Genomic DNA, 23,869 nt, shown 5'->3' with positions numbered 1-23,869 from the left:
GTTCTAACCTACATTTCTGTTTCTTTGAGTCAGTTTACTTCCTATGCCTGTGGCTTCAGTGTATGGCATATGGCATCTGATGTGACTGCCAATGTGTAATCAGTTTTGCTAGGAACTGAGTTCAGTACCACACAGAGAAAATGGTTGGATCAAATGAAGAGGGTACTCCTACTAGACACTACTTTCACATACACACACACACACACACACACACACACATCCATATATATTCTCATATCATAATATATATCACATATGATATACTACTATGGAATAATCCTTTTGTACACTATGATGACATGTTGCCCTATTGATTTAATAAACAGCTAACTGGCCAATAGCTAGGCATGAAGAGGTTAGGTAGGAGAGCAAGATTGAAATAACATTGGGAAGAATAAAAGTGGAGTTGCCAGCCAGACTCAGAGGGAGCAAGAAAGGTGGAAAATGAGATAACAAATGATGAGCCACATGGCAGCATGTAAACTAATGGAAATTGGTTAATTTAAGTTGTAAGACACAGTGAATAATAAGTCTTTGTGTAGTAATTTGGGAGATGACTGGAGGGACAGAAACTACCATCAACACATGATATCCAATGTCTAGGGCCATGTACATCCACATAAAGCCTGAGAAAATTAAAAAAAAAAAAAGGTTCAGAAAATAGAGTCACATGTAGTTTTCTAGTCACAGCCTTCTCTTGGATAGGCTGGGTGCTATTGGCAAACATAGGCATTGCTTTTTTAAGAGACCCTGTACCAAACACTTGTATGAGGTTTATGAACAGTAGGCATCTCGCTACTCAATAGCATGAGATTAGGTAAAAATATCTATAGCAACATGAAACCAAAAACTTCCTAGTGCGTGGAGCAATAATCGTGGCTCCTGTCAGCACCTCTGCCATGAGGCTAGGCTATCAGGAAACCAAGTGGGGGAGGGGCGCAGCCTCCAGTACACCATGAGCTAAAATGAGCAGCAGTTTAAGTTTTACTCATGCAGACAGAAAATGTTACAGATACACAGTGAAGCAGATCCAGATATTTAAAAAACCTCTAAACAGGTTACAGTGTGTTTAAAAATGTACATAGGCTTAAGAACAAAAAAAGGGGAAAAGATATAGGCAGTTATGAAAAAACAGTTTAAAAATAATAGTAAAGTCTTTAAAGAAAGAGTAAAGGAATATAAAGGAAAAAAAGCTATGTAAAGATGGAAAACACTCAGGGAGTCTGGATCCTGTATGTTATTGTGTTATCTTTAAGTTTTTTGATTGCTGATGAATGAACAAAAGATGCCAAGAGACACTGGATTATGGGAACTATTAAATTACACCAACCTATATATTTCCAAAATGTCTTAACCTCAAAATGGAAGTCAAAAGATGTGTTGCATTGAGGAAGCGGTTATGCTTTTGTTCCCACACAAAATGAAAGGCTATGGATTTGTTCAGGGTTGAAGATGATCAGTTTTAATCAGGGAAGAACCCCTGAAAATTCTGACTACAAACATAAAGAAATAAACCTGGAAAAGCTACAAGATACATGATGCATATTTTACATGCTCAAACATAAAACAAAAAATCATTTTTGGCTGACTTGTGTACAACACTTAAGAAACAAATATGATCATATATTATGAAAATTACTAACCATTACAGGTTTTGACTGACTGAATTGATTGCTTAGGTAGCCTCTACTCATTTAAATTCTAAAGTCAACTAGAGAACTGGGGACCAAGGTTGAGAACAGAAAATCACCAATACAGGCCATGTTCAAACTGCTTCACTGTATCAAGTATTGACTATACATAGTATAAAAGAGGTTACAAAGATTAGAATCAAGCAGACTGGCATTTCTGTACCCTACCATCAGTTCAGCCTACATCCTCCCAAAAGCAGAGAATTATCCCCTGACTGTTCTTGAACCCATTATTGACCATCTACTATGAAGGTGCATTCTTTGGTAGAGTATAAATGAAAGCAGGCCTGATTCCCCACTAGGCCGGGCTTTATGGTTTCAAGTAGACCCTATCACATATCAGATGCATCCCCATTCTTTGGGTTAAACATTTCCTTCTGAGAACTAATTTTGTTACAATATAGCATAGAGCTAAAATATACAAATTCTATGGGAATAGTTTGTGTCTTCATTTAATCTACTAACTCACAAAAATAAAACATATTTGCCATAAGAAATAATGGATACAACCACAAACAATAAGTTTAAATGATAGTCTTTCCTATTATACTTTTAGTGACCTGAGATTTGGTCAAAGAGCATTCTCCTTTAGAATTCTGTATTGACTAGACATATTTGACGTAAGTCAAATAAGACAACACCAGGACTCTCTTAATATTGGTTCTAGTATGATGAGCCACTGTAAAGAATACTCCTCTTCCTCCAGATGAAGCAGGACAGGAATGGTTATGATGCTGTTCCCTGGGATATGATGCTTCAAAGTCATGCTAAGTGCATGCTGAGTTCAAGAACTAATTCTATAAAGGACACCAACTGCCCTGTTGTTCAGGCTTGCACTTATGGTGTTGCTGAACTTCTCTGCTCATTTCCTATATAAAAATTGTTTCCATTTACATTTGTGGCTGCCAATGCCTTTACATTGTTCGCATGTATTTATCATTTTACCGTATGACGAGACCGTGAAGACAGAGCCACGCTTCTCTTAGCTGGGTCGCTCTGGGATCTGCCTAACTTCCAACTTCTCTCGTCACAGCTCTCACTCTACCCCTCCATGTTTCTTCCAACTGGAATTACTTTCGGACTGTTGGTTTGGTTTGGTTTTTTCCCTACTTCCTTAGCCCATGGATTGGGCCAGGGCCTCCATATCATCCTGATTTTCCATGACAGTGAGAATCAGATTTTCATTTATCCTGAGAACTAATTTATGAACTAGAATAAATAACATAAGTACCGTAGTTTTTCTTTCAGAATGATAAAAGATTACTTACTATCATTTGTTCGTATAGTTATAACTGAATATACTATCATGAAAAAGAGAAAATTAATAAAAAGCTGGCATAACTGTCTAATGCATAAGGATTAACCTTGGGATATTTGAAAAAAATGAAATGAAACATGGGAACACTCCAATATTTCATACCAAACTTATAGCACATGTTAAAATTCAATGAGCACACTTTTTTTAATTAAGAAAAATTGGAATAGCAAGGAAAGGGATACCATAATAAATGAAGATATTATGGGAATAGGGAGAAACAGGGTGCCAGGGAAGTTCCCAGGAATCCACAAGGATGACCCCACCTCAGACTACCACCAACAGTCAAGATGGTGCCTGAACTGGTCTACTCTGGTAACCAGATTAGTGAATACCCTAACTGTCATCATAGAGCCTTCATCTAGTTACTGATGGAAGCAAAGATTCATGGCAGGGCCCCAGGCCAAGTTCCGGGAGTCCAATCAATGAGAGAAAGGAGGGATTCTATAAGCAAGGGATGTCGAGATTATCATGGGAAAACATACAGAGATGGCCAGCCAAATTAGTGGAAACCCTAGTGAAATGTGGACCAATAGCTGTGGAGCCCTCATGGGACTGGACTAGGCCATCTGGATAGGTGAGACAGTTGTTTAGCTTGAACTGTTTGGGGGGCCTGCAGGCAGGGGCATCAGGATCCATCCCTGGTCCATGAGCTGGCTTTTTGGATCCCAGTGCCTAAGGTGTGACACCTTGTGCAGCCTTGGTGCAGGGGGGAAGGGCTTGGACCTGCCTCAACTGAATGTACCAGGCTCTGCTGGCTCCCCATGGGAGACATTGACTTGGAGGAGGTGGGGATAAGGAGGTTGGTTGGGAAGGGGAATGCTGGGGGGGGGGGCAGGAAGAGAGAGGAGCGGGAATCTGTGGTTGGTATGTAAAATGAATAGAAAATTTATTAATAACAGAACATTTTTTAACAATGTTACATTGTTGATTGGGTAGATGAGGTGAATTATCAGTTTTTACAAGTCAAGAACAACATTTATTTAAAGGGGAAAAAGTCAAACTTTAGGCATTTTCATCATCAAAGATAACAATTTCTGTGTAATTTTTAACAAAGGGCTAGCAAGAAAGTAATGATGTTAGCATAATATAAGTAAGATATCTATTAAACCAGGTAATAATGGTATATACTGTCATTTCAGCCACTCAGGAGGCTAAAGATGAATAAAGGGCATATTGGGCCACATAGTGAGACACCATCTCTAAAACTGTTCATTGTACATTACATATTAAAATATTCGTTCTGAACTATTAAAAGCATTAAAAGGTCTAAATTACATGTCTTTGATAGCTATACTGTCATTTTCTTTGTTTATGCTATTCTGTTCTCCATTTCACATGAACATCTAAGAAAACACAAGTACCAAGGGTAATAAATGTACCTAACAGTGGCCATTGAAGGAAGACAAAGAAATTTGATTTTGTTTTTTGAATATTCTAAAGAATATCATGTCTGAGTTTGTCAACTGATGGTCTTGGCAAACTCTAAGCACTTATACCCTAGAAGAAGCCAAAGAATGAGTTTAGCAATAAAAACTGATTTCCTAACAAGGTAGAAGGATACTGATTTGGTGGTTTATCTGAAGGAAGGGACCATTAAATTATAAACTATTACTCACAATATTTATCTGAAAATACAAAAAAAAAAATCAATCTACAACCAACTACCAATGAATGAAACTTTATCAAAGCCAACTGTGATGCCATGTACTATGACCTTATAAGAGAAGGCAGGAAGACCGTGTGTTCTAAGTCAGCTTGGATCTTCTACTGAGACCCCATGTCTAAAAATAAACAAACACCCCTAATGAAATCAGGGACCTCTACTTGATCACAACACTTTCTCTGATCTCTTTTCTTTCTCTAGTTCTCTGGGTTAGATTTTTGCTTTTATTGTTTGTATGTACTTCACAGTTCTTTTTCAAGGATCAATACTCATTTCTTTATGGTCTTCTAGAACACAGCATCATCTGGGAGCCAAGTGGGAATATACAATGAAGCTCTCAGTCCACAATGGAGATAGACAGAAGCATCAAACCAATATAGTTCGTTACCTAAACTGGTTTAAAAATATAGCTAAAATCTATATTGTTCCTTTTTAAAAAGTCACCAGAGTCATGATATTGGGAACTGAGCTAATGCTGAGGCCTTGGCTCTCAGCAGCAGTACCCCCAGGAACAAGCTTTTCCAAATAATAATACTCTTGATCTGATTCCAGTCTTTGTTGCACAGAGACTTCCTCCTTGGTGGTCTGGAAGCTTCAGTCACAACTAACAGTCCAGAGCAAATTTTGTCTTCAGAAGCTGGGAAATATTTGGGGAAAATGAAGATGTTTCTTCTCAGCGAGCCTGTGCCCAGGAGCATTCAGGGGCTGATTTTCCGGTTTACAGACTATCTAAAATTCTGTGCTCCATCTTCCTGGCTTTTGGCTTTTTCGCTGCTCATTAGCATTGCCAGTGAAGGGTGGACAGGAAATAGAAAGAATCAAAGCAGTTTGCTATTTATTAACTGTTTATTCACAACAACAACAAACTTTTGTGAAGAAAATATGCATTGGACAGTTACTTTTTGATCATTTGTTTCTATCCATTTTTAGTGTTTGCTCTGTTCTCAATTATAGCTACCTGGTTGAAGGTTAGTATCCATGTTTCCTACTAAGATACCACGGTTCTTGTAAAAATAAAGTATTTTATTTTGCTATGGAATAAACTTCCTCCTTCCTTTGGTGGGGTATAGACAAAATAACAGATGAATTATATGACTAATTTTTGAATTATTATAATATGCAATATTAACTTCAAAAATAAAAGAAAAAGAATTTCAATTTTTATATATATGAAACGCTGCACAATCTAACATATGACATTAAATTTAAACAAGATCTCAATGCTTTTATTTATTCCAGAATCACTAGATATATAAGCCTCTTCCCCTGTTCGTGATTTAATAACACAACTGCTGACATCTGTAGTGTGAAGCAAGAAAAAGAGGCCAATAAATGGTTGACATTCTGCATTGGCTCTGGCTTTGACATGATTATATTTATTTTGCAGCCCATAGCTATACTAAGGTGAAGGATTAACCATCAAAAAGCTGAGTAAAGAGATTTCTATTATAAGTGAGGACTATCTGTAAAGGATAAACTCCTCATCCTATTTATAAGCTACTTTTTTTTCTGAAAAATATATTTGGCTTATGGAACTGTCAAGATTCCATCAACAGGACATTTATTGAGTTCCCACAATTCCCCATGCTGTAGTGGACTGTACTCATCCAACTGAAAGACCCAAATTGCTCTTCCTTCAGCTTCCTAATATGTAACTAAGTCCCAAGGAGGCAGATATCTATCTCTAAAATCTCTTCCTTCAGGGATAAGAGGCACAGGTTACCTAGATGATTAAATTCGACATTAAAGCCTAAATATTTAGGCCTCATGTGTCAAAATTAACATTTGCTCAGCCTGTCTGCTAAATGTCCTATATTAAATTAATAAGCAACTCAATATATTTACTGCATATGCAGCATGAGACTATAGATCATGAATTTTCTATTTGAACAGTCAATTATATAGAATGTTTGAAACACACCAGGTACAGCAGCAGATAACAGGAAAGCAATGTCAATCAAGTGTGGTTGTGAAATAAAACAAACACAAATGAGGTATACATTATTGCAAAATAATCTTGTTCAGATAATATTAGAAAATCTAATGGCCTCATGTAGCCTACATGTAGTTTGGTCTATGCTGAGAGTTGTCAGAACATCTCCAAAAACAACTCACAATGCTCTTGCTGTCATTCAAGAAGGAATTGACTAGATATACAATTGTCATTGCTCCACTCACACAATTTTGTATGCTGGCAAATTCCTATTGATTTTCTGCAAATGAATCAGCTTCTGGTTTTAGTTCACCCTAAACTATATGCAACAGAACACCTGCAATAGTTCATTTGTCTCTTCAGTTTCTAAAATATTACCTGGTCCTTGGCTTTTAAGAACAATATGTCAATCTGAAATGTACTGCCAATGGCATATGGCATTTTAATGATGTTGATAGTAAGTAGATTAAGTACTTCATCAATTTTAGGTACCTGTTCCAACTAATGTACTGCTTCAAACTTCTGTCAAATGACTGCATGTTGCCATCCCAACAGGTCAATACTACTAAGTTACAAATATATTTTGATATTCTAATAGTATGTTCCTCAGCCATAACACAATTGTCTTTTTTTCCCAATTATTTCTGTTCCCAAACTAGACTTCAATATTCTGAATGTTCATGGATCTCCTGTTTGCATTTCAATTAATACATGTAGCCAAGCGGAAATATCCATGCAACACTTACATTATCCCCACAGTGGGAGAGGGTATTAGAGAGGAGCTAGCAACAGAGAATAATACAGGGAAAAAAAGAAGAAAAATCATGAAAATCATATCTATTTTTAAAATATTTTTATTTTATAATAAACTTAATTTCACATATCAGCCACAGAGGTCCCCCCCATCCTCCCTTCTCCCACCCCCAGACCTTCTCCCCAATCCACCCCCCATTCCCACCTCCTCCAAGGCAGGGTCTCTGCTGGAGAGTCAGCCCAGCCTGGTAGACTCAGTCAAGGCAGGTTCAGTTTTCTCCTCCCTACACGAAGGCTAAGCAAAGTGCCCCTGCATAGGCCCCAGGCTCCAAAATGCCAGCCCATGTACCAGGGTCAGGTCCCGGCTCCATTGCCTGGTCACCTCTCATAGTGTTCAAGCTAATTGACTGTCTCACTTATCCAGAGGGCCTGGTCCAGTTCCATGGATTGGTTCACAGTTTATGTGTTTACTAGTTTGGCTATTTGTCCCTGTGCTTTTTACAATCATACTCTCAATATCTCTTGCTCATATAATCCCTCCTCTCTCTCACCAATTGGACTCCTGGAGCTCCATCTAGGGCTCGGCCGTGGATCTCAGCATCTGCTTCCATCAGACACTGGATGAGGGTTCTATCATGACAGCCAGGGTGTTCAGCCATTCCATCACCAGAGCAGATGGAGGACAAGGGTCAGGGGAAAGAGAGCTTAGGGGAGCAGGACGTCCCAGCTGGATTAGGAGCAGAGTGGGAGAATGGAGAGGGAGATACCATGATGAATGAAGACCCCAGGGGAGTAGGAAGAACCAGAGTCCTAGAGAGGTCCCCAGAAATCCTCAAAGATACCTCCAATGTAGACTATTGGCAATGATCAAGAGAGTGCCTGACCTGAAAGTCATATTTCAATACAGATACTAACTTAAGCACAACACTTAATGTGATATACACAACTCGCTGGAATATTAATAGACTTATGAATTCATTAAGATTCACTCTCGAATGGTTTCTGAGCTTAGAAAATTTAGAACATTTCCTTTCCTCATTTTCACCTGTGAATGAAAAGCTGTCAGCTGTGGTATAGCACAAATGGAAGTGAAAGATCCATAAAAGGAAATGTTTAAATGTGACACTGAGAGCTAACATGACATGAATTTCTGTTTTGCAATGAAAACCATTGCCCTATAAAATAATTATGTTCTCCTTTCTGAGGGATTTAAAGCAAATCAGATGCATATCAGAATTTATTTGAAGTAAATTTATGATCAGTACAAATGTACCTACTATAGCGAGAATTGTATTTTATCATACATTTACGATGTTGTATATTCACAATAATTAATTGTGTGCCCCAAAGGTAAACAGTTATTCTATTTGAAACACATATCTGTGCTGTTTAAGTTGTAACCCACTCATAATTTCAGGTGAGAAATTTCAAGTAAACATTAGCACTCAGCTGGAAAACTCAATGAAATAAATAGGCAGAATAATAAATACCATATGTTTCAAAACTACATGAAAGTTTCTCACTTAGGCCAGTTTTAATCAGCTTAGCCCAGTAATCTTGATCTAAGATTAAAATTAAAAAACAAAAATGTTTTCTTACTATTCAAACCTAAAACCCAGGCAGCAAATAAATTTGAAGGAAAACAATGTATCTAATTCTTAAAGTCTACAACTCTCTCACAATTCTTTTTAGTAAAAATACCATTATGAAAGTCCCTATACACGAACACTCCGAAATTTCAAATTCAATTCCTCCCTGTTTTTTCTACTGTCTCTTTCAACCTTTCCCTTCTCCTCCTCCCTTGTCCTGATTCTCCTAGAACCCTGAGGTCTCTGTGCACTCTTCTAATTGTTGCTAGTCTCCATTTTACCACTTCCTGCTCACTGAACACAGTTTTCTCCCAGTTCATCTCTGCCCTGAAGTTTTCTAAATAGTTTTTATATATTCAACTTGACAGCACCTCACTTCATCTTCCAAGGAATACTGTCCTTGCGTTTCTTCTAGAATATTATGCTGGCTTCTATTCCATCCCGCCCAGCACTTTTCTGTCTCTGCTCCTGGGTTCCCTCTCTCCTACTAAATTCTCCATTCTGCAAAGCTCTTGTCTCAGAGTTCTTCTCCCTCACTCACCTTCCCCACTCACTGACTGAAGGCCAAATACCACAAGTTCTACATTTTCTATAATATGTAGACACATAAAGTAAAAATCATACATCCTTGACCTGGAGCTCCAACATAAATACAAAACTGAAGAATTCCTACTTGGATTCCAATCTAGCAATTACACATGTCTCCCCCTTTCCCACTTTTGATTCATAGTAACACACTTCAACTTCTTGCCCATATGAAGCATTTTGGAAGCCTACATGCCCTGAACTTTTCCCATCTGGCCAATGCATGAGAAAAGCCTGTTTTTTTAATATTATATACACAGTCTAATGACAGCTCTCTCCCTTCAGCCACCAATTGAACTCAAGCCACAGTGGCAAAACTACAGTTCTACATCACCTGGTACAGACCGGAGAAGGTTATGAAAACCTGAGAGCTGTAACATGACATGTAAGTCTCTCTTGCATTTGCTTTACTTGTAGGTCAGATGTTATTCCCTTCTACTTGCTACTTTGCTCATTAAACTATACTCAAAGTGTCTTTCAAAATGTCTCTCTACAAAGTAAACTGACTCCTAGTGTCTTGTCTCATAGTCATTGCCCTTGCAACAGTTGCTGCCTAGAACTCTTCACCAGTTATCAATAAGCCTTGTGCCTTTTAAATCAAGTCTTTTCTCTCCTGAGAGCTATTACCATGCCACCCACCCAAAGCAGAGTGCTGTGTTACCTGTCAGTCTTTCATTTAGCTTAGTGGTGTTTGTTACAGTAATAGGTTATATATGTTTTCTTATTTAGTAGTCTCCCCAGAGAAACTGAGAAATTCAAAACTACAAAAGCATAGCTTACCCAATATTTTAATTATGGGTCCCCTATTTAGTCATTTAGAAGGCTGTTGGCAATTATATGTATTGTTCTGATTGGTTGATAAATAAAGCTGTTTGGTCTATAGCAAGACAGCTTAGAGGCAGGCAGGAAATCCAAAGGGATAGGTAGGAATAGAAAGGAGAGCAGAGGAGACACCGCCAGCCACCGCCAGGAGAAGCAAGATATAAAGATACTGGTAAGCCATAAGCCGCATGGCCAATAGATTTATAGATTTATAGAAATGGGTTAATTTAAGATATAAGAGCTAGCTAGCAAGAAGCCTGCCATGGCCATAGTTTAAAAATAATACAAGCCTGTGTGTGTTTATTTGGGTCCGAGCAGCTGCAGGACAGCTGGTTAACAGAGATTTGTCCTGACTGTGGGCCAGGCAGGACACAGGAAAAATTTCAGCAGCAATACTGATTTAAGGATGTGGTAGTAGTAGAAGGTTCATGGTCTCACCAGCTATGGGTACTTGGCAAGATTTAGAATATCAGGCATGAATCACTCCTACTGTGAGGTCTTAAGTTCAATTGAGTAGCTGTTGGTTAGCCCCAATATATGTGTCATGCTACTATTGTGGTTTTTAGACATGAGCAAATACTAAATGGACTCAGGAGTGTGTGTGTGTGTGTGTGTGTGTGTGTGTGTGTATGTGTGTGTGTGTGTGTGTGTGTGTTTGTGTACACAAGTGTAACAATAATAAAGTAATGGGTCATGAAGCAAAGAGGAACTATGGGCCACTGCAGGTTTTAGAGCTAGTGGGGACAAAATAAGGGTGGAAATTATGAAAATATAGTACTCAAGAAATAAATTATCAAATGTTAAAAAGGTACTAAAAATAGAAACATCTGTATTATCCTGTCATTCTGTGGATATTAACTTCTAGAATTATAATGATTTACTAATGAAGCAAGGATCTCACTTAAAATCATTTAGGAGAAACCAGATATGTATAATGACAAATAATAATATTTAAACAATACTTTGAATCATTGTGGGTAAATTATATTCTTGTTACTTTAATAAAATTAATAACTTGATTTTTATGGATAGGATTATGAACTGCTAATAACATAGCTAATTAGAGTGATCTACAGACTTTAAATGTATATACAGTTCAGATGCTTAGCTTAGGAGACCTCTGATTTTGCTTCCATCTACTAAGGAGTCAACACAGAGCAGCTACACATTGAGGTTACTTGATGAGCAGCAGGCGTGTACAAGCAGAAATGAATTGAACAGGAATCAAACAAATAAGGAAATTTAAACAGCTGATATTGTTACATGATATATTTGTGAATGATATCACTCCTGCCCCAATATTAGTAGAGTACTTTAAATTTTCCAGTTATACAAGCAGTGTAGACAGTGTTGATTAGAACATATCAGCTTACCCCTGAAATCTGTTCTAATGAGAGAGCACTTGAGTGTGCCATGCCTTGAGTAACACTGTGTGTGATGCCCTAGTGAGGATGCTAGTCAAATTATAAATCTACCATAAAGCAAATCCATCTCACTCCAACAATACTACAGCTACCTTACAAATATGATTAGCAAAGGTATTAATCATAATTCTTGTTTGTACCCAAACCATTTTGATTCCTGGCTCCTTAGTAGAAGGATTACAGTTTCATTTTTCCACTTTGATTTTTTAAGATAACCCTAAAATTTGCTTTTATGTGTAACTCTATGTATCATATTTGATTATGCCTCTTTTCCCAGTTTCTTTTTGACACTCTTTTAATACCGGATTTTCTTTTTGCTCACATAATTTTAGAGCTTAAATGTGCTTGAGTTTAGAGTTTTTAATAAAGAGACTCAGAGAAATAAATAAATGTTCAATATTACTCAATTAACTGTTTATAAAATTGATACTTTATATGAACCAAACAGAATGTGAGTCCAGAGTATTTCCTTTTATATCTTAAATACTTCACCTGTTTTTTATATTCACCTGAAACTTCTATCTATAACCAAAACCTAAAATTCAACAATGAAAATGACTAGAACCCACAAAAGTCCTTAATAAGCAATCTCAAAATAACCTTAATATACTTCTCAATATATCTATCTGATTGCTTGATTTTACTTTAGATATTTAAAGTGCATTAGCTCATATAATAGGTTAATAGTTATTAATATTGACATTGTATAAAATATAAAAGAATAAGAAAAAGTTGCTGTTTAACTTAGGTCATATGCTCAATAAATATGTGATTACTACAATGTTTGAATTGTTATTGTAGTGAAAGTTGACTTACATTTCATCTTCTATTATTCTGAGAGTAGAACACCATAAAAGAGAGATCATAGAAACAATTAAAGAAAACAAGAAATTACCAAGGAGAATAGACATTGATTCAAATGACTAAATGAGACAGTAGAGTTATTAGTGGTGACTGTATTGGTTGTATGTATGCCTGTGTAATACTTACATGATACATGAAATTTTATATTAAACAAGTAAAATTACATGAAAACATAGGTGATCATGAATGACACACATTATGTTTAGATGATTCTGTATTTGTGTACACCTATGCAACTTCCACATCTCTGTTTATATGCATTTCCTCCCAAACATCCATCAGTTTGCAGCCATAGGGTTTCCAGAGTTGAGAAAAGCCACTCAAGCAAGAACTAGCAAATGGCTCCATTCACTGATGTCTGATTGTACCAATACTACTCAACATGTAGCAGCCTTCCTTCTGTCCTGGCTCCTCCTCACCAGAATATTAATTTAAGAAAATATCTCTGATGTTAAATTTTAAAATGTACATTATTGATTCTATCAATCTAGCTTTAGAAAGTAGCGGGTATTGATATATTCTAGAGTAACATTTATAGGAATGAAAAACAAAATTAATGCATACTCTTCTACTTAAAGAATAAAAACAACTCTCTTCTAGAATCACAAATCTCATTAAGTGGCCCCTTTTCTGATAATGTCAATATGACTTCATACAGTTTTTCATGTCGAACTACAAAGTAACAGCTCAGAAGAGAGTAACAACAAATGGTGAAGACATTCCTATAGGCTGTAACTAATATGTCAAATAAATACTAGGTATTCAGCACTATCAAGTATTGTAACTAGTATGCTGTCTATAATCAAAATGAACCAATGATCCAATACAAATGGAAATGCCATACTCAAAATACTGTAAGTAGGTAAAAGAAGAAAAAATTCTATATAGAATATAGAGTTTTAAAATCATAATGTACCACTAAGATAAATTTCTAGTAAGGAAAAATAAGCCATAGAGGTCAGAACTGAATGAAATTTATCTTCCATTGCTTCTAACAATCTTCATTACCATCTATTTTTAGAGAAGTCAAATGTTAATCACTGTGATTTTTATTCATTTGAATGAACATTTATAGGAGATATTCAGTGGGTATATATTTCATCTGGTGTAGACAGCAAAGGTCCTTGTTATTCTGTTTATTAGTCATGTCACGGTTGATGTCTTTGATTAATAACAACACTGTCTAATTTAATTCACATCAGAATTGTGCTTCAAAGAACTGTATTAATCACACAGAAAAGAGCAACAGTGAAGTATGTATCTAGATACTTTTTGTAAGTTATTTCTATTTACCTATAACTTAGAGAACAAACAACTGTTATAACAAAAGTAAAGGAGGAAAAAGCAATTTGAGATATATGATACCAAGAGTCTCTGATGTCAGTTTGAGATCACTGGCTAATCAGTAAATATCATGTGAAGAAAAAATATTTTAGCAGAAAAATAGTTATTATATGCCTTCTGGGAATGTATTTATTATCATATTTAATAAAACAGACCCAAGACCAAAAGTTTTAATAGAAACAGATGCTCTTAATTGCTTGTCTGTCTAGCATTGTTCATAATGTGCTGAACATTCATTCATTAAGCCAGGCTATATACCTTGAACGTGCTGATGATTAAAGCATGCTGTGAACTGTCTTAGCATCTCACAATGACAGAGTTGATTATTATGATCTTGAGAATGAAGTATAATCTGCTTATGAGAGAAATGAATAGATGGTTCTTTTCTACCACTTTGACATAAGGCATTTTAGTAAGACTGTTAACAGCCATGGTGTGTGTAATATATGAATGAGTACAGTCCTTGCATGTTCCCTTATAGAGATATGTGACTGAGGATGGCTAATTTACAATCTGCTCTATGAGCACCAAAGAAACGAGCATATATTAAACTGTTAAAATGTACGATCCTCCATATTAGATAGGAAGCAAAACACAAACTGTGTGGTTGACTGGAAATGCCACCTAATCCCTGCTTAATTAAAGCAGCACACTCTACACTTCTGTTGTGTTGAGGGAGTACAGAGTGTGGGACGACTGATGGATGAGGAAAATAGCAGTCAGCGTGGCTAATCTCAAAGACTTGGGAGCTTTCTAGCTACATAAATCAGCGCGACTTCTGAATAGCCTCATAAAACACCGTATCATTGCCATTCCACTCACGACATTTTGGTTCTTCCTACAGCATGCAGATCGTTAGGAAACTTCTAAGCAATCAAGTAATGTGGGTCTGATGAAATTACTCAATCAATGCACAGGCCCAAAGTAGAAGCATAATTCAAACTTGCATAGTTTTTATATGTAAAAGACCTTTCTTTCACCAGGGCAAAGGGGGTGATTCAACATGAAGCACTATGGGTATGTGTGCATGTGTATTTAACAATTAAATATAGGCAACTAATAAATACCTCTAAAATATGATTAATAGAAAAGTCAAGCAATTACAATATTATGTATTTTGAGTAGAATAAATACATATTCATCTCAATCATTGTGGTTCAATCATTAAAGTGTTATTTCCTGACCATAGTAAACTAAATCAAAAAATTTATTTAACTACATTTATTCAACAAAGCATTGAAGTTTAATATGTGATTGTTTTTATTAAGCTACATGCATGAAGTAAAAGGAGACAGGTGAGAATGTTCATACACAACCATGGTTCAATATCAAAAGCATTCAGTATTTAAAGAGCGTAATAGAGCCATGACTTTTTATCTTTCCAGTGTGCCTGAACTATCATTGCAACCACTTCCCCCCATCAGACTGAGGAAACCTTCATTTCTGTATATCTCTTTACATCTCTAGAGGTGAAATATTCCTTTCCCAAAGGTGTCATCATTTCCAGCCTTTGAGTCCTGAGCTAACACACTCGTAACATTCATATTTCTCCTATGGATTTCATGAAAGCAATCACCTAAAGAACATTCCTTTTTCTCACTGACCCAGTAAGCTAGCTGACCCACTGCATGTTAACTGCTGCCTTACAAGTTAAATACAGATGTACCAGTTTTGAATTTCTCATACTTTGGGTAAGTATGCAGGAAAGGGGGTATTTAACCTTTAAAGTACACAGAACTAAGCCAATTTTCAATACATTTTAAAACTCAGTGTCACTGCAATATTAGCTAGTCTATAAAAGATGCCGACTCCCTCGTCTATTGCACTAATTTCATTCAAGCCAAATCAATTGAGAAAGAAGTATTTCTCTCCGTTGGTTATACAGAGTGGATACACACAGTTAGATTTCTAAAGAAATGTGTAATAGCTGCACAGTCACTTTTAAGAAACTAGTTATAAATAAGTCATTTCACTCTGACAGACAACTGTGGGAAATAGACAGTTATCTCCTACTCTGAAGCAAATGCCCAGACTGCATTGTGAAATAGTGTTCCTCTCTTAAAGACTATCAAGATATATACATATATACATGTTTGTAAGTCACGTATTTAACACGTACAGCACAGAATAAGCACTTATCTACAACCCCCTTGGGGGAGAGCAAGCATAAGTCAGAAACCCCTAATCATCGAATGAATATAAAGAAAGGTATATTGATCACACCCCCATATTCTTGTCCTCATCACTTACAACTAGACATAAATTCATGCCGTTTCTTTACGAGGAGCATGGTTCATTTCCAAACTCTTATCAGAGTGTTCCTGAACCCCTCAATGAAACCGTAATTTCTCCCTGGAAAGTTCTGAACCTACAGGCACTGTTAGCCCCAAGGTAAAATGGGATCCAGCCGGCCAGCTCTCTAATGCTTCATTTTCTTAATGTACGAAGGGCAAGGCTTTCTGAATTCTGACCTCATTAGCCCTTGCACAGAGACATACAGTCCCATTGATATAAATGATAGAGAATGGCAGACATGTTTACAGAGATAGCCTATAATACCAAAAGAGGGAGCCCCCTGGAGCTGAGAATCTGCCCACCACAGGCATAAACACTGGACGGAAGCCCCTGGCTTGGGAGAAATTGCCACCTGCAGCTGGTTCACCTGCTAGGTGTGTGTGTGTGTGTGTGTGTGTGTGTGTGTGTGTGTGTGTGTGTGTGTGTGTCACGGTGGAAGGGCAAGGGAGAAGCTGTGACCCATCTGTCGCCCGGATTTTCAGAACAGAAAACCGTTTGTACAGATAAAACTCCTGTACCAAAAAAAGGAGAAAAAAAGAAAAAAAAATTTCCCCAGAGGGGTCTCACTGCAGCCTGGCAAAGGAACCTTGCTCGCCCAGGAGGCGAATTTCCGAAAAGGAAATCATCACATTGAGGCAGAAGAGGCTGCAAAAGCCGATCTCCACTCAGCTCTCAGGGATTAGCAAGTGAGAAGAGTTGGAGCCCTCAGCTATGGGCACCCTGCATGATAATGACTCCTGCCGCGCCGCGGGCCGCTCTGCTGGCCAATAGGTGGGGCCAGGATCCTGGCGACCCGCGGGCCCTCGGGGAGCCGGGGCGCAGAGCTCTCCCTGGTGCAGCTGGAGAGGCGGCTGTCAGCAGTCGCCTTGTCTGGCCGGGCCACAGGAGCGGCCTGCACGGGTTTCGGCGTCTCCCACGCCCCGGGCCGAGAGCTTGTGCCCAGCTATCCTCTCCCGCCACCGGGTCGCGGGGACCGCAGAGGTCTGCGAGCCTGGGCGTCCGCACTGCTCGCCGCAGCGGACCCGGCCGCTCACGAAGCAAAACCACCTGTTCGAGCCGCGGGGAGCGCCCCCAGCCCCAGCCCGCCTCTCTCGCGGCGGATGATACTGCCAGCATCACCCCCCACCCCCGCTCCGTGATTTTTTTTTTTTTTTTTTAATGGCTCAAATGTACATCCGGGAAAAACTGGGAAGCTAGAGTCAATCAAACTTCCTTCTCCCCACAACCCGAGTCCCCACACTCCTGCGCGGAGGCCAGCGTGAGCCCCCAGCGCCCGGCCCGCACTCCCTGCCCGCCCTCACTCCGCGCCGCGAGGCTCAAAGCTGAGCCTATGCGAGCGCGGGCACCAAGGGGCGCGAACCGAGGCCACTCCAGCAGCAGCCCGAGGCTCAAGGGGCTGGGAGAGCAAGACATGACTGCCAAGAAAACGCTAGGGAAAAATTGCCACAAGCCGCACCAGCCTTGTCTTACCGATGTGGATGATGGAATCAGCGGTCGTCAGGTCCCAGGTTCGAGACCACCAGAGGGACAGAAACAAGAGCAAGGGGAAAACTTCCATCCTCCGATGCAGATCTCCCTTGACCACGACTTTGCTTCCAATATGTAGATATTCTTTTAACCGGTCCACAGAGTTTGAGGTCACGACAGAGTTGAGTGCAGCTTTCCCACTAATTTCCAAATCCCTCTCGCCAGTGCACAGTCTTTCTTAGTCGCCGAGGAGGCACAGGCGACCCGAGAGCTAGCACAGCCGGAGGCAGCCTCCTCCCAAGCCCTGTCACTCGGAGGGGAATTTTGGCATCGCCAGAGTTGTTTGCAGTTGGGCTTTTTAAAAATGTATCCAGCCTTGGCTGCTCTCGGACAGGGGGCGAGGCTGGCGCTCAGACGGTGGCCGTGGCCGCGCGGGGGCCGCGGTGGCGGGTCCCAGCTCCGCCGCAACTTGGGCACCCCCGCGCCGGATGTGCCCGCGCCCTCCCCCGCCGCCGAGCCCCTCCACCCCGGGCCGCGCGCGGTCGTGGCGCCTCGCGGCCAGCTCTCAGTGCCACGGGAGACGAGGAGGATGCGAGCGGAGCCGCCAGATTCCAGCGGGGAGGGGGAGGCCCGCTCCGGGAGGGGTGAAAAAAGTGAACTTGAAGGTAATGCAGATAGTAATGCAGAGAAGACTCCCCTCCTGCTCGAGGCCGGCCCCGGAGCTGGCGCGGCGGGCCCGAGCCGCTCCGCGGGCGCGGTGGCGGGGGAGTCCGCCGGGAGCGAGCAACGGGCCAGGCCGGCGCGCGGAGCCGCGGCTGCAGGATGCTCCGGAGCCGCTCGCCCGGCGGGATGCGGGAAGCCAACAGCAGCCTGGCAAGCTCCGCTGCAGCCCCACGTTGCCTAGAAATGGATCACCTAGGAGAAGCGAGTCCGCAAGAGAGCGGTGCTGTCAGGCGGAGAAGGGAACGGAGAGAGGAAGAGCTTCTAATAACCACCTCCTCCCCCTATCTGCAATACAAGGGAGAAACAAAACCGCGCTCTCAATTCCCTGGGAATCTTCACCCGGACTGAGAAAGGCAGGACTCACTCACAGTGAAGTCCCCCCACCTGCCTTAGTGTTTTCTTCTTTTTCTTTTTTTCGAGGTTAAAAGCAACCTAAAAAAGCCACCCCACTTATTTAACCTTGCTATCCCCCAACAGGTATGGGACTTTTTTCTAGTCTTTGTCTGGAATTAGTCACATTGGCTGAGAACAAATTAGGGACACCTAGTCACTTAGGGAAAAGAAGACCCAGAAAGCTCTTAATGAGATTTCAATTATAAAGTTATAAAAAGCTGAGAATGTGCTAATTACCTTTTAAACAGTGCTGGGGATTTTTTTTTTTTCTTTTTCAATTTTTTTCCTTCTTTTTTCAGTCTCTTTTTTTGGCAATCAAGATACAGAAAGAATTCTGAAATACTGTCAGGAAAGAGACAGTCTTGAGATTTTAAAATGTATCTAATAATACATAGTCAATAAAACAAACAAAAAAAATGCTTTAGTGGTCAAAATACTGCATTAAGTTAATCACCTGTGCGGTTAGGTCGTCCTGGGGAAGCTCCTTTCCGTCCTTGGGAAAGCTGTGAATGCTCTGTAGGGCAAGCTCAGCCTTGAGAGGGGGAATTTTGTGCAAGCATATCCCTGCTCCTGGTGACTTCTTTTCTTCTAATGACTAGTTTATATCCTTTTATCTTACTGCAGGAGGGGGCTCTCTTAACTCAATCAAGTGTCTAACTGAGGTTAGGAATCAACAGCCTTGACACTGTTTCTATTACAACTGTAGTCTCGTGGAAATCTTGTTACCAAGGGGGTGGATGTCAGAATCCACCATTCTTTTGAAGACTGGCTGAGCTCTGTTCCTGTTCCCTCATTGACCACCTTTCTCTCTCTTTGATGATAACTTGGCTTGATTGCCCATTCTCACCTCCTCAAAGTCTTATCCTTCCTTCATCTTCTAAATTTTATACTTGGACATTCCAGAAAATCCGCCTCCCCCCCCCCCCCCCCCCGTTGCTACTCATACCAACACTTCCTCCTGCATCTCATATAGTCCATTCAAGCTCCTCACTACACATACAGAAGGATCCTGTCACCTAGGAAACAGTGCCCCACCTTTTAATGATTCTACCCATCTTCTCTATTCTCACTGTAGTCTACCTTTGTATCACAGGAAAAAAAAAAAAAAACGGCTTAGGAATTTGGAATTAGTTCACTAGTGCCTTCCATGATGATCAAGACTTATACACTTTTTTTTCTTCTTTTTCCTTTTGCAGAGAGCTCTAGTTGTTGAATTTCTGAATCTAGAACCAGTGCTTCCAAGAAGTCATCACTGCCTGTATTTCCCAATCAATTTGCATCAACTCTTTATCCCCACCCCCATGAGTACACATGAATTATGTTCATGTTATTATTTGATGTCATTCCACTATTCAAAGCATTCTGATGTACTTTCACGAATGTTTGTACAGATAATGAGATTTTTTTTTTTTAATGGATGTGTTTCCCCAAGACACACAGGGTCATTTTAAAAGCAAGTGAGTCACTGTGTATTTTATCAAGAAAAAATTGTGAAGTCATCATTTAAGATGGGCACAACAATATCATATCTTAGGATCAGAGAGGTAAGTGGAGCTTTAAAGCAATAATTTTATCATTCTCATCATAATAAGTGTTATTCTTGGAGAAAAACAAATAGCTAAATGTAGTCATGTTCATATAATCTATTAGAAAAGTATTTTAATGCACCATAAATAAAAATGCCATTATTCCAAAATACTCTATTTAGTAGTTTTCTATCATAAATTCACTGTGGAATAATCCAGTGCCTTAGTGTGCCTTCTGCTTCTGTGATAAAGCATTGACTAAACCAACTTATACAAAGAAAGGGTTTATTTGGCTTATACTTCTATATGACTGTCCATCACTGAGGGAAGTCAACTCAGGAACTCAATCAACAACATGAAGTCCAAGGAATAATGCTGCTTACTGGTTTGTTCCTCATGGCTTGCTGATCCTGCTCTCTTATACAACCCAGAAACACCTACCTGCCTGGGGTGGAACCACCCTCAATGAGCTGAGCACTTCCATACCACCCATAAATCAATAAAATGCCCTGGAGACATGTCTACAGACCAATCTGCTGGAGACATTTTCTTAATTGAGGTTCTCTCCTCTCAGGTGACTCTAGTTTGTGTCAGGGTGACGCAACTAAAGGAGCACACCTGGGCTTCTGTGAAAAGGGTGTGAGTAAGTGTGAGTACGTCAGAAACTCGAGCCTCAATCTGTAGGCTACCTATTTCTGTAAGTGTCTCCACCAGGTAGCCATAGTTCATATCCACTCTTCTGATACTTGGACATATAATGAGATTTGGGTGACCCATCACAAACCCCACAAAGACGTAAGGACCAACGTCTGCGAGTCAAAAGCAGTCATCCAAACATGGGTTGAGGCTTTCTAAATTTAAAGCAAGACAGTTAGTGTAAAAGTAAAGTATAGCACTGGATTCTTAATTTTCAGTTTAGGAACAACAACCTTATCAGTGTTCAAGTACTTCCTATGCCCAGTGGGGCCTAATTATTTGGCTTTGTATAAATATAAATTTATGGGTTGGAGATTTAGCTCAGTGGTAGAGCACTTGCCTAGCAAGCACAAGGTCCTGGGTTCGATCCTCAGCTCAAAAAAAAAAAAAAAGAAAGAAAGAAAGAAAGAAAGAAAGAAAAGAAAACTATATACTTACACAAATGTGTATCTATATTTTTTAGAAAATTGGATAGATTAAGATAGTTACCTAGGCTGGGCAGTGGTGGTGCATGCCTTTAATCCCAGCACTCAGGAGGCAGAGCCAGGTGGATCTCTGTGAGTTCAAGGCCAGCCTGGGCTACAGAGTGAATTCCAGGAAAGGAGCAAAACTACACAGAGAAACCCTGTCTGAAAATAACCAACCAACCAAACAAACAAACAAAAAGATAGTTACCTAGAAAAAAAAAGATTTACAATGTACAAAATAGATGTTAATTACCAAGTGTAAAACTAGCATATTCACTGACTATGTTTATTAATAATTATTTATTGCTGTACAGGGAATTGAACCTTGTATATGTTAGGCACATGCTAAGAAATGTCTCTATCACATAGCTGTATCGTTAGCTTATTCTTTTCCTTACTCCTTTATTGTTGAGACAGGTTGTTAGTAATTTGTTCAGGTTGGCCTTGAACTTGTGCTTCTTCTGCCTCAGCCACCTAAGCAGCTAGGATTTCAGACCTAAGCCAAACTTGGTTGTGTTTTCTAAATGGACATGGCAAAGTCGGTTTCCCTTTCCTTCAACTTCTTCACTTGAATTTGGGTATAAGATATGGGAATGATGGACGCATCTGGCCTACTGTATACAAATATTCAGTCCTTATGAAGACAGTCTTCATTCACTAAAGTTTTACAACAAGCACTTAATTTTGCAGGAAAAAAATAGAAGTGAATGATAATTGATACTTCATGGATTTTCTAATCTGAGACTGTCTTCACTGAAGATTGATTGTGATTGGAACACCAGTGACATAGAGAAGTTGTAGAAAGTGTGAGCAGCTTCAAGATGTAAAGGTAACCAGTGATTTTTTTATGAAAAGCAGAATTTCAGAGAAGTATTATTTTGTGTTGATAGATTAGGGCACACCCAGGCTCCTTCAAAAGCACATTGTGTAGAAGGAAAGCAAGACCATGAGAATGCATTCAGTAGATCATTCTTTAATTTTCACTTGAAAAACATCTAAGAATTCAAGAGTCTACATTTGTAAAATGAGCTTCTTACTGTTAAAAACAGCATCAATTAACTCATATTCATCAGTTCTTTAAAGTGCTAATAATAAACCATTATACAAAGGGTTTTGTTTTAACATAAAAAAGTGTTTACTTTAAATTTAAGGCCTGGTTAACTTTCCATATAACACTACCAACATGTATTTAGATGATTATTTTTAATTATGTATAATAGTATCATTAGCATTATAAATTTGGGTGCCCACATAAAAGAATTTAAATAAATTACAACCATACCATCACTATGTGAAGAAATAAAAGACAACAATGGCCAAACACATATAGATATAAGTAGTTGTAATAAAAGCAGTTTAAGTTATGCATAAATGTACATTGGTGGAATATAAAAGCGTGAATTTTCTTTGCATGAGAAGCCTGAGGTAATTTTTTCTTTTTTACTTAACAGATCATGGAAATTCAGTGTTAATGGAATTTCAGAGCCTGATTTATTCAGTTTCTTGTTTTTCTCTCTAAATGAGGATAAGGAAACTCAGTCCCAGAATTTGTACTGATATCTCTTAGAAAAAAAAAATGTGAACTTAGAAAACACAGTTTGGCTTTTGTATATTCATTTGTTTTGTGCATATTAATGTTTTGTCTGCATGTATATGTGTGAAACATGTGCATGATAACTGAGTGAGAAAAAGGCTCATTCCCTAGAACTAGCATTGTGGGTAGTTGTGAAGCCATGTGGATACTGGGAACCATCTCTCTAGCTTCAGAAAACACAGATTTTTATTTTTAATTTATTTCAAAAATGTTCTATGTAATACATTTGTGTTAAGTGTGCTTTGTTATTTTTTTCAAGTTGATTTCTTTCTAGTTTGCAAAATATTTTGTGAATATTTGTATACCATTTCAAAAATTATAGGATGGTATTTCCCTCCTACCTTCTTTCCTGTCTTCTCCCTTCTAATTTAAGTTCTCAAATGCTTTGCACCTTTTCAGAGCTTTCTATAAATGTATCCGACTGTCTCAGCTGGATTTTTTTTAACTAAAAGATATAAATTCCAAACAAATTCTGTAACCATGCTGATTGTTAAATATAAATGTTTTAATAACTAAAGTTGACTGAACTGGAACCTTTCATTTCACAGCTTTTTCATCATCCAAGGGACAATAATATTGAAGTATTAGGCATAGGGACTTATTTATTGAAATGTATATGTTGGTAGATGTCTTCCATTTATCTCATCTCTAATGCCTGATGACTGAGCAGTTTCATAAGGAGTATGAATAAACATGAATTAAGTGAAAGAAGTAAAATGATG

At 38.9% G+C, this 23,869-nt stretch overlaps 2 protein-coding genes across 5 annotated transcripts in view; one reads left to right on the top strand and one right to left on the bottom strand.

Annotated features, from left to right (window-relative positions):
• Grid2 (glutamate ionotropic receptor delta type subunit 2) overlaps positions 1-18,768 on the bottom strand; it is a 1,385,700-nt gene extending 1,366,932 nt beyond the window's left edge. For 2 of the 3 annotated variants that reach the window (XM_036180912.1, XM_036180913.1), the window contains exon 1: positions 17,752-18,768. In XM_036180912.1, the coding sequence (XP_036036805.1) occupies positions 17,752-17,839 (88 nt within the window). In that variant the 5' untranslated portion in view covers positions 17,840-18,768. The remainder of the gene's footprint in view (positions 1-17,751) is intronic. The other variant, XM_036180910.1, reaches the window with a different exon arrangement.
• Positions 17,721-23,165, top strand: LOC118579565 (pulmonary surfactant-associated protein D-like). Of its 2 annotated transcripts, XM_036180915.1 has the most exons (4): positions 17,721-18,948; positions 20,061-20,408; positions 22,244-22,382; positions 23,005-23,165. In XM_036180915.1, exon 1 carries the CDS (start codon positions 18,113-18,115, stop codon positions 18,650-18,652), a length of 540 nt encoding a protein of 179 aa, XP_036036808.1. In that variant the 5' UTR covers positions 17,721-18,112; the 3' UTR covers positions 18,653-18,948; positions 20,061-20,408; positions 22,244-22,382; positions 23,005-23,165. The 2 variants fall into 2 exon arrangements, with proteins under 2 accessions (XP_036036808.1, XP_036036807.1); XM_036180914.1 differs by lacking the exons at positions 22,244-22,382; positions 23,005-23,165 and having other exon boundaries at positions 20,061-20,409.
• The last annotated feature ends 704 nt before the right edge of the window (positions 23,166-23,869 follow it).

The sequence above is a fragment of the Onychomys torridus genome, chromosome 3, assembly GCF_903995425.1.
Source record: "Onychomys torridus chromosome 3, mOncTor1.1, whole genome shotgun sequence".
Classification (NCBI taxonomy): Eukaryota; Metazoa; Chordata; class Mammalia; order Rodentia; family Cricetidae; genus Onychomys; species Onychomys torridus.
Note: the sequence above shows the minus strand (reverse complement) of the source record. Positions and strands in the feature narration are given on the sequence as shown.

What these genes read in the sequence shown, in the direction of transcription:
- LOC118579565 (XM_036180914.1), top strand. Translation starts at nt 18,237, where the DNA reads ATGTGCCCGCGCCCTCCCCCGCCGCCGAGCCCCTCCACCCCGGGCCGC.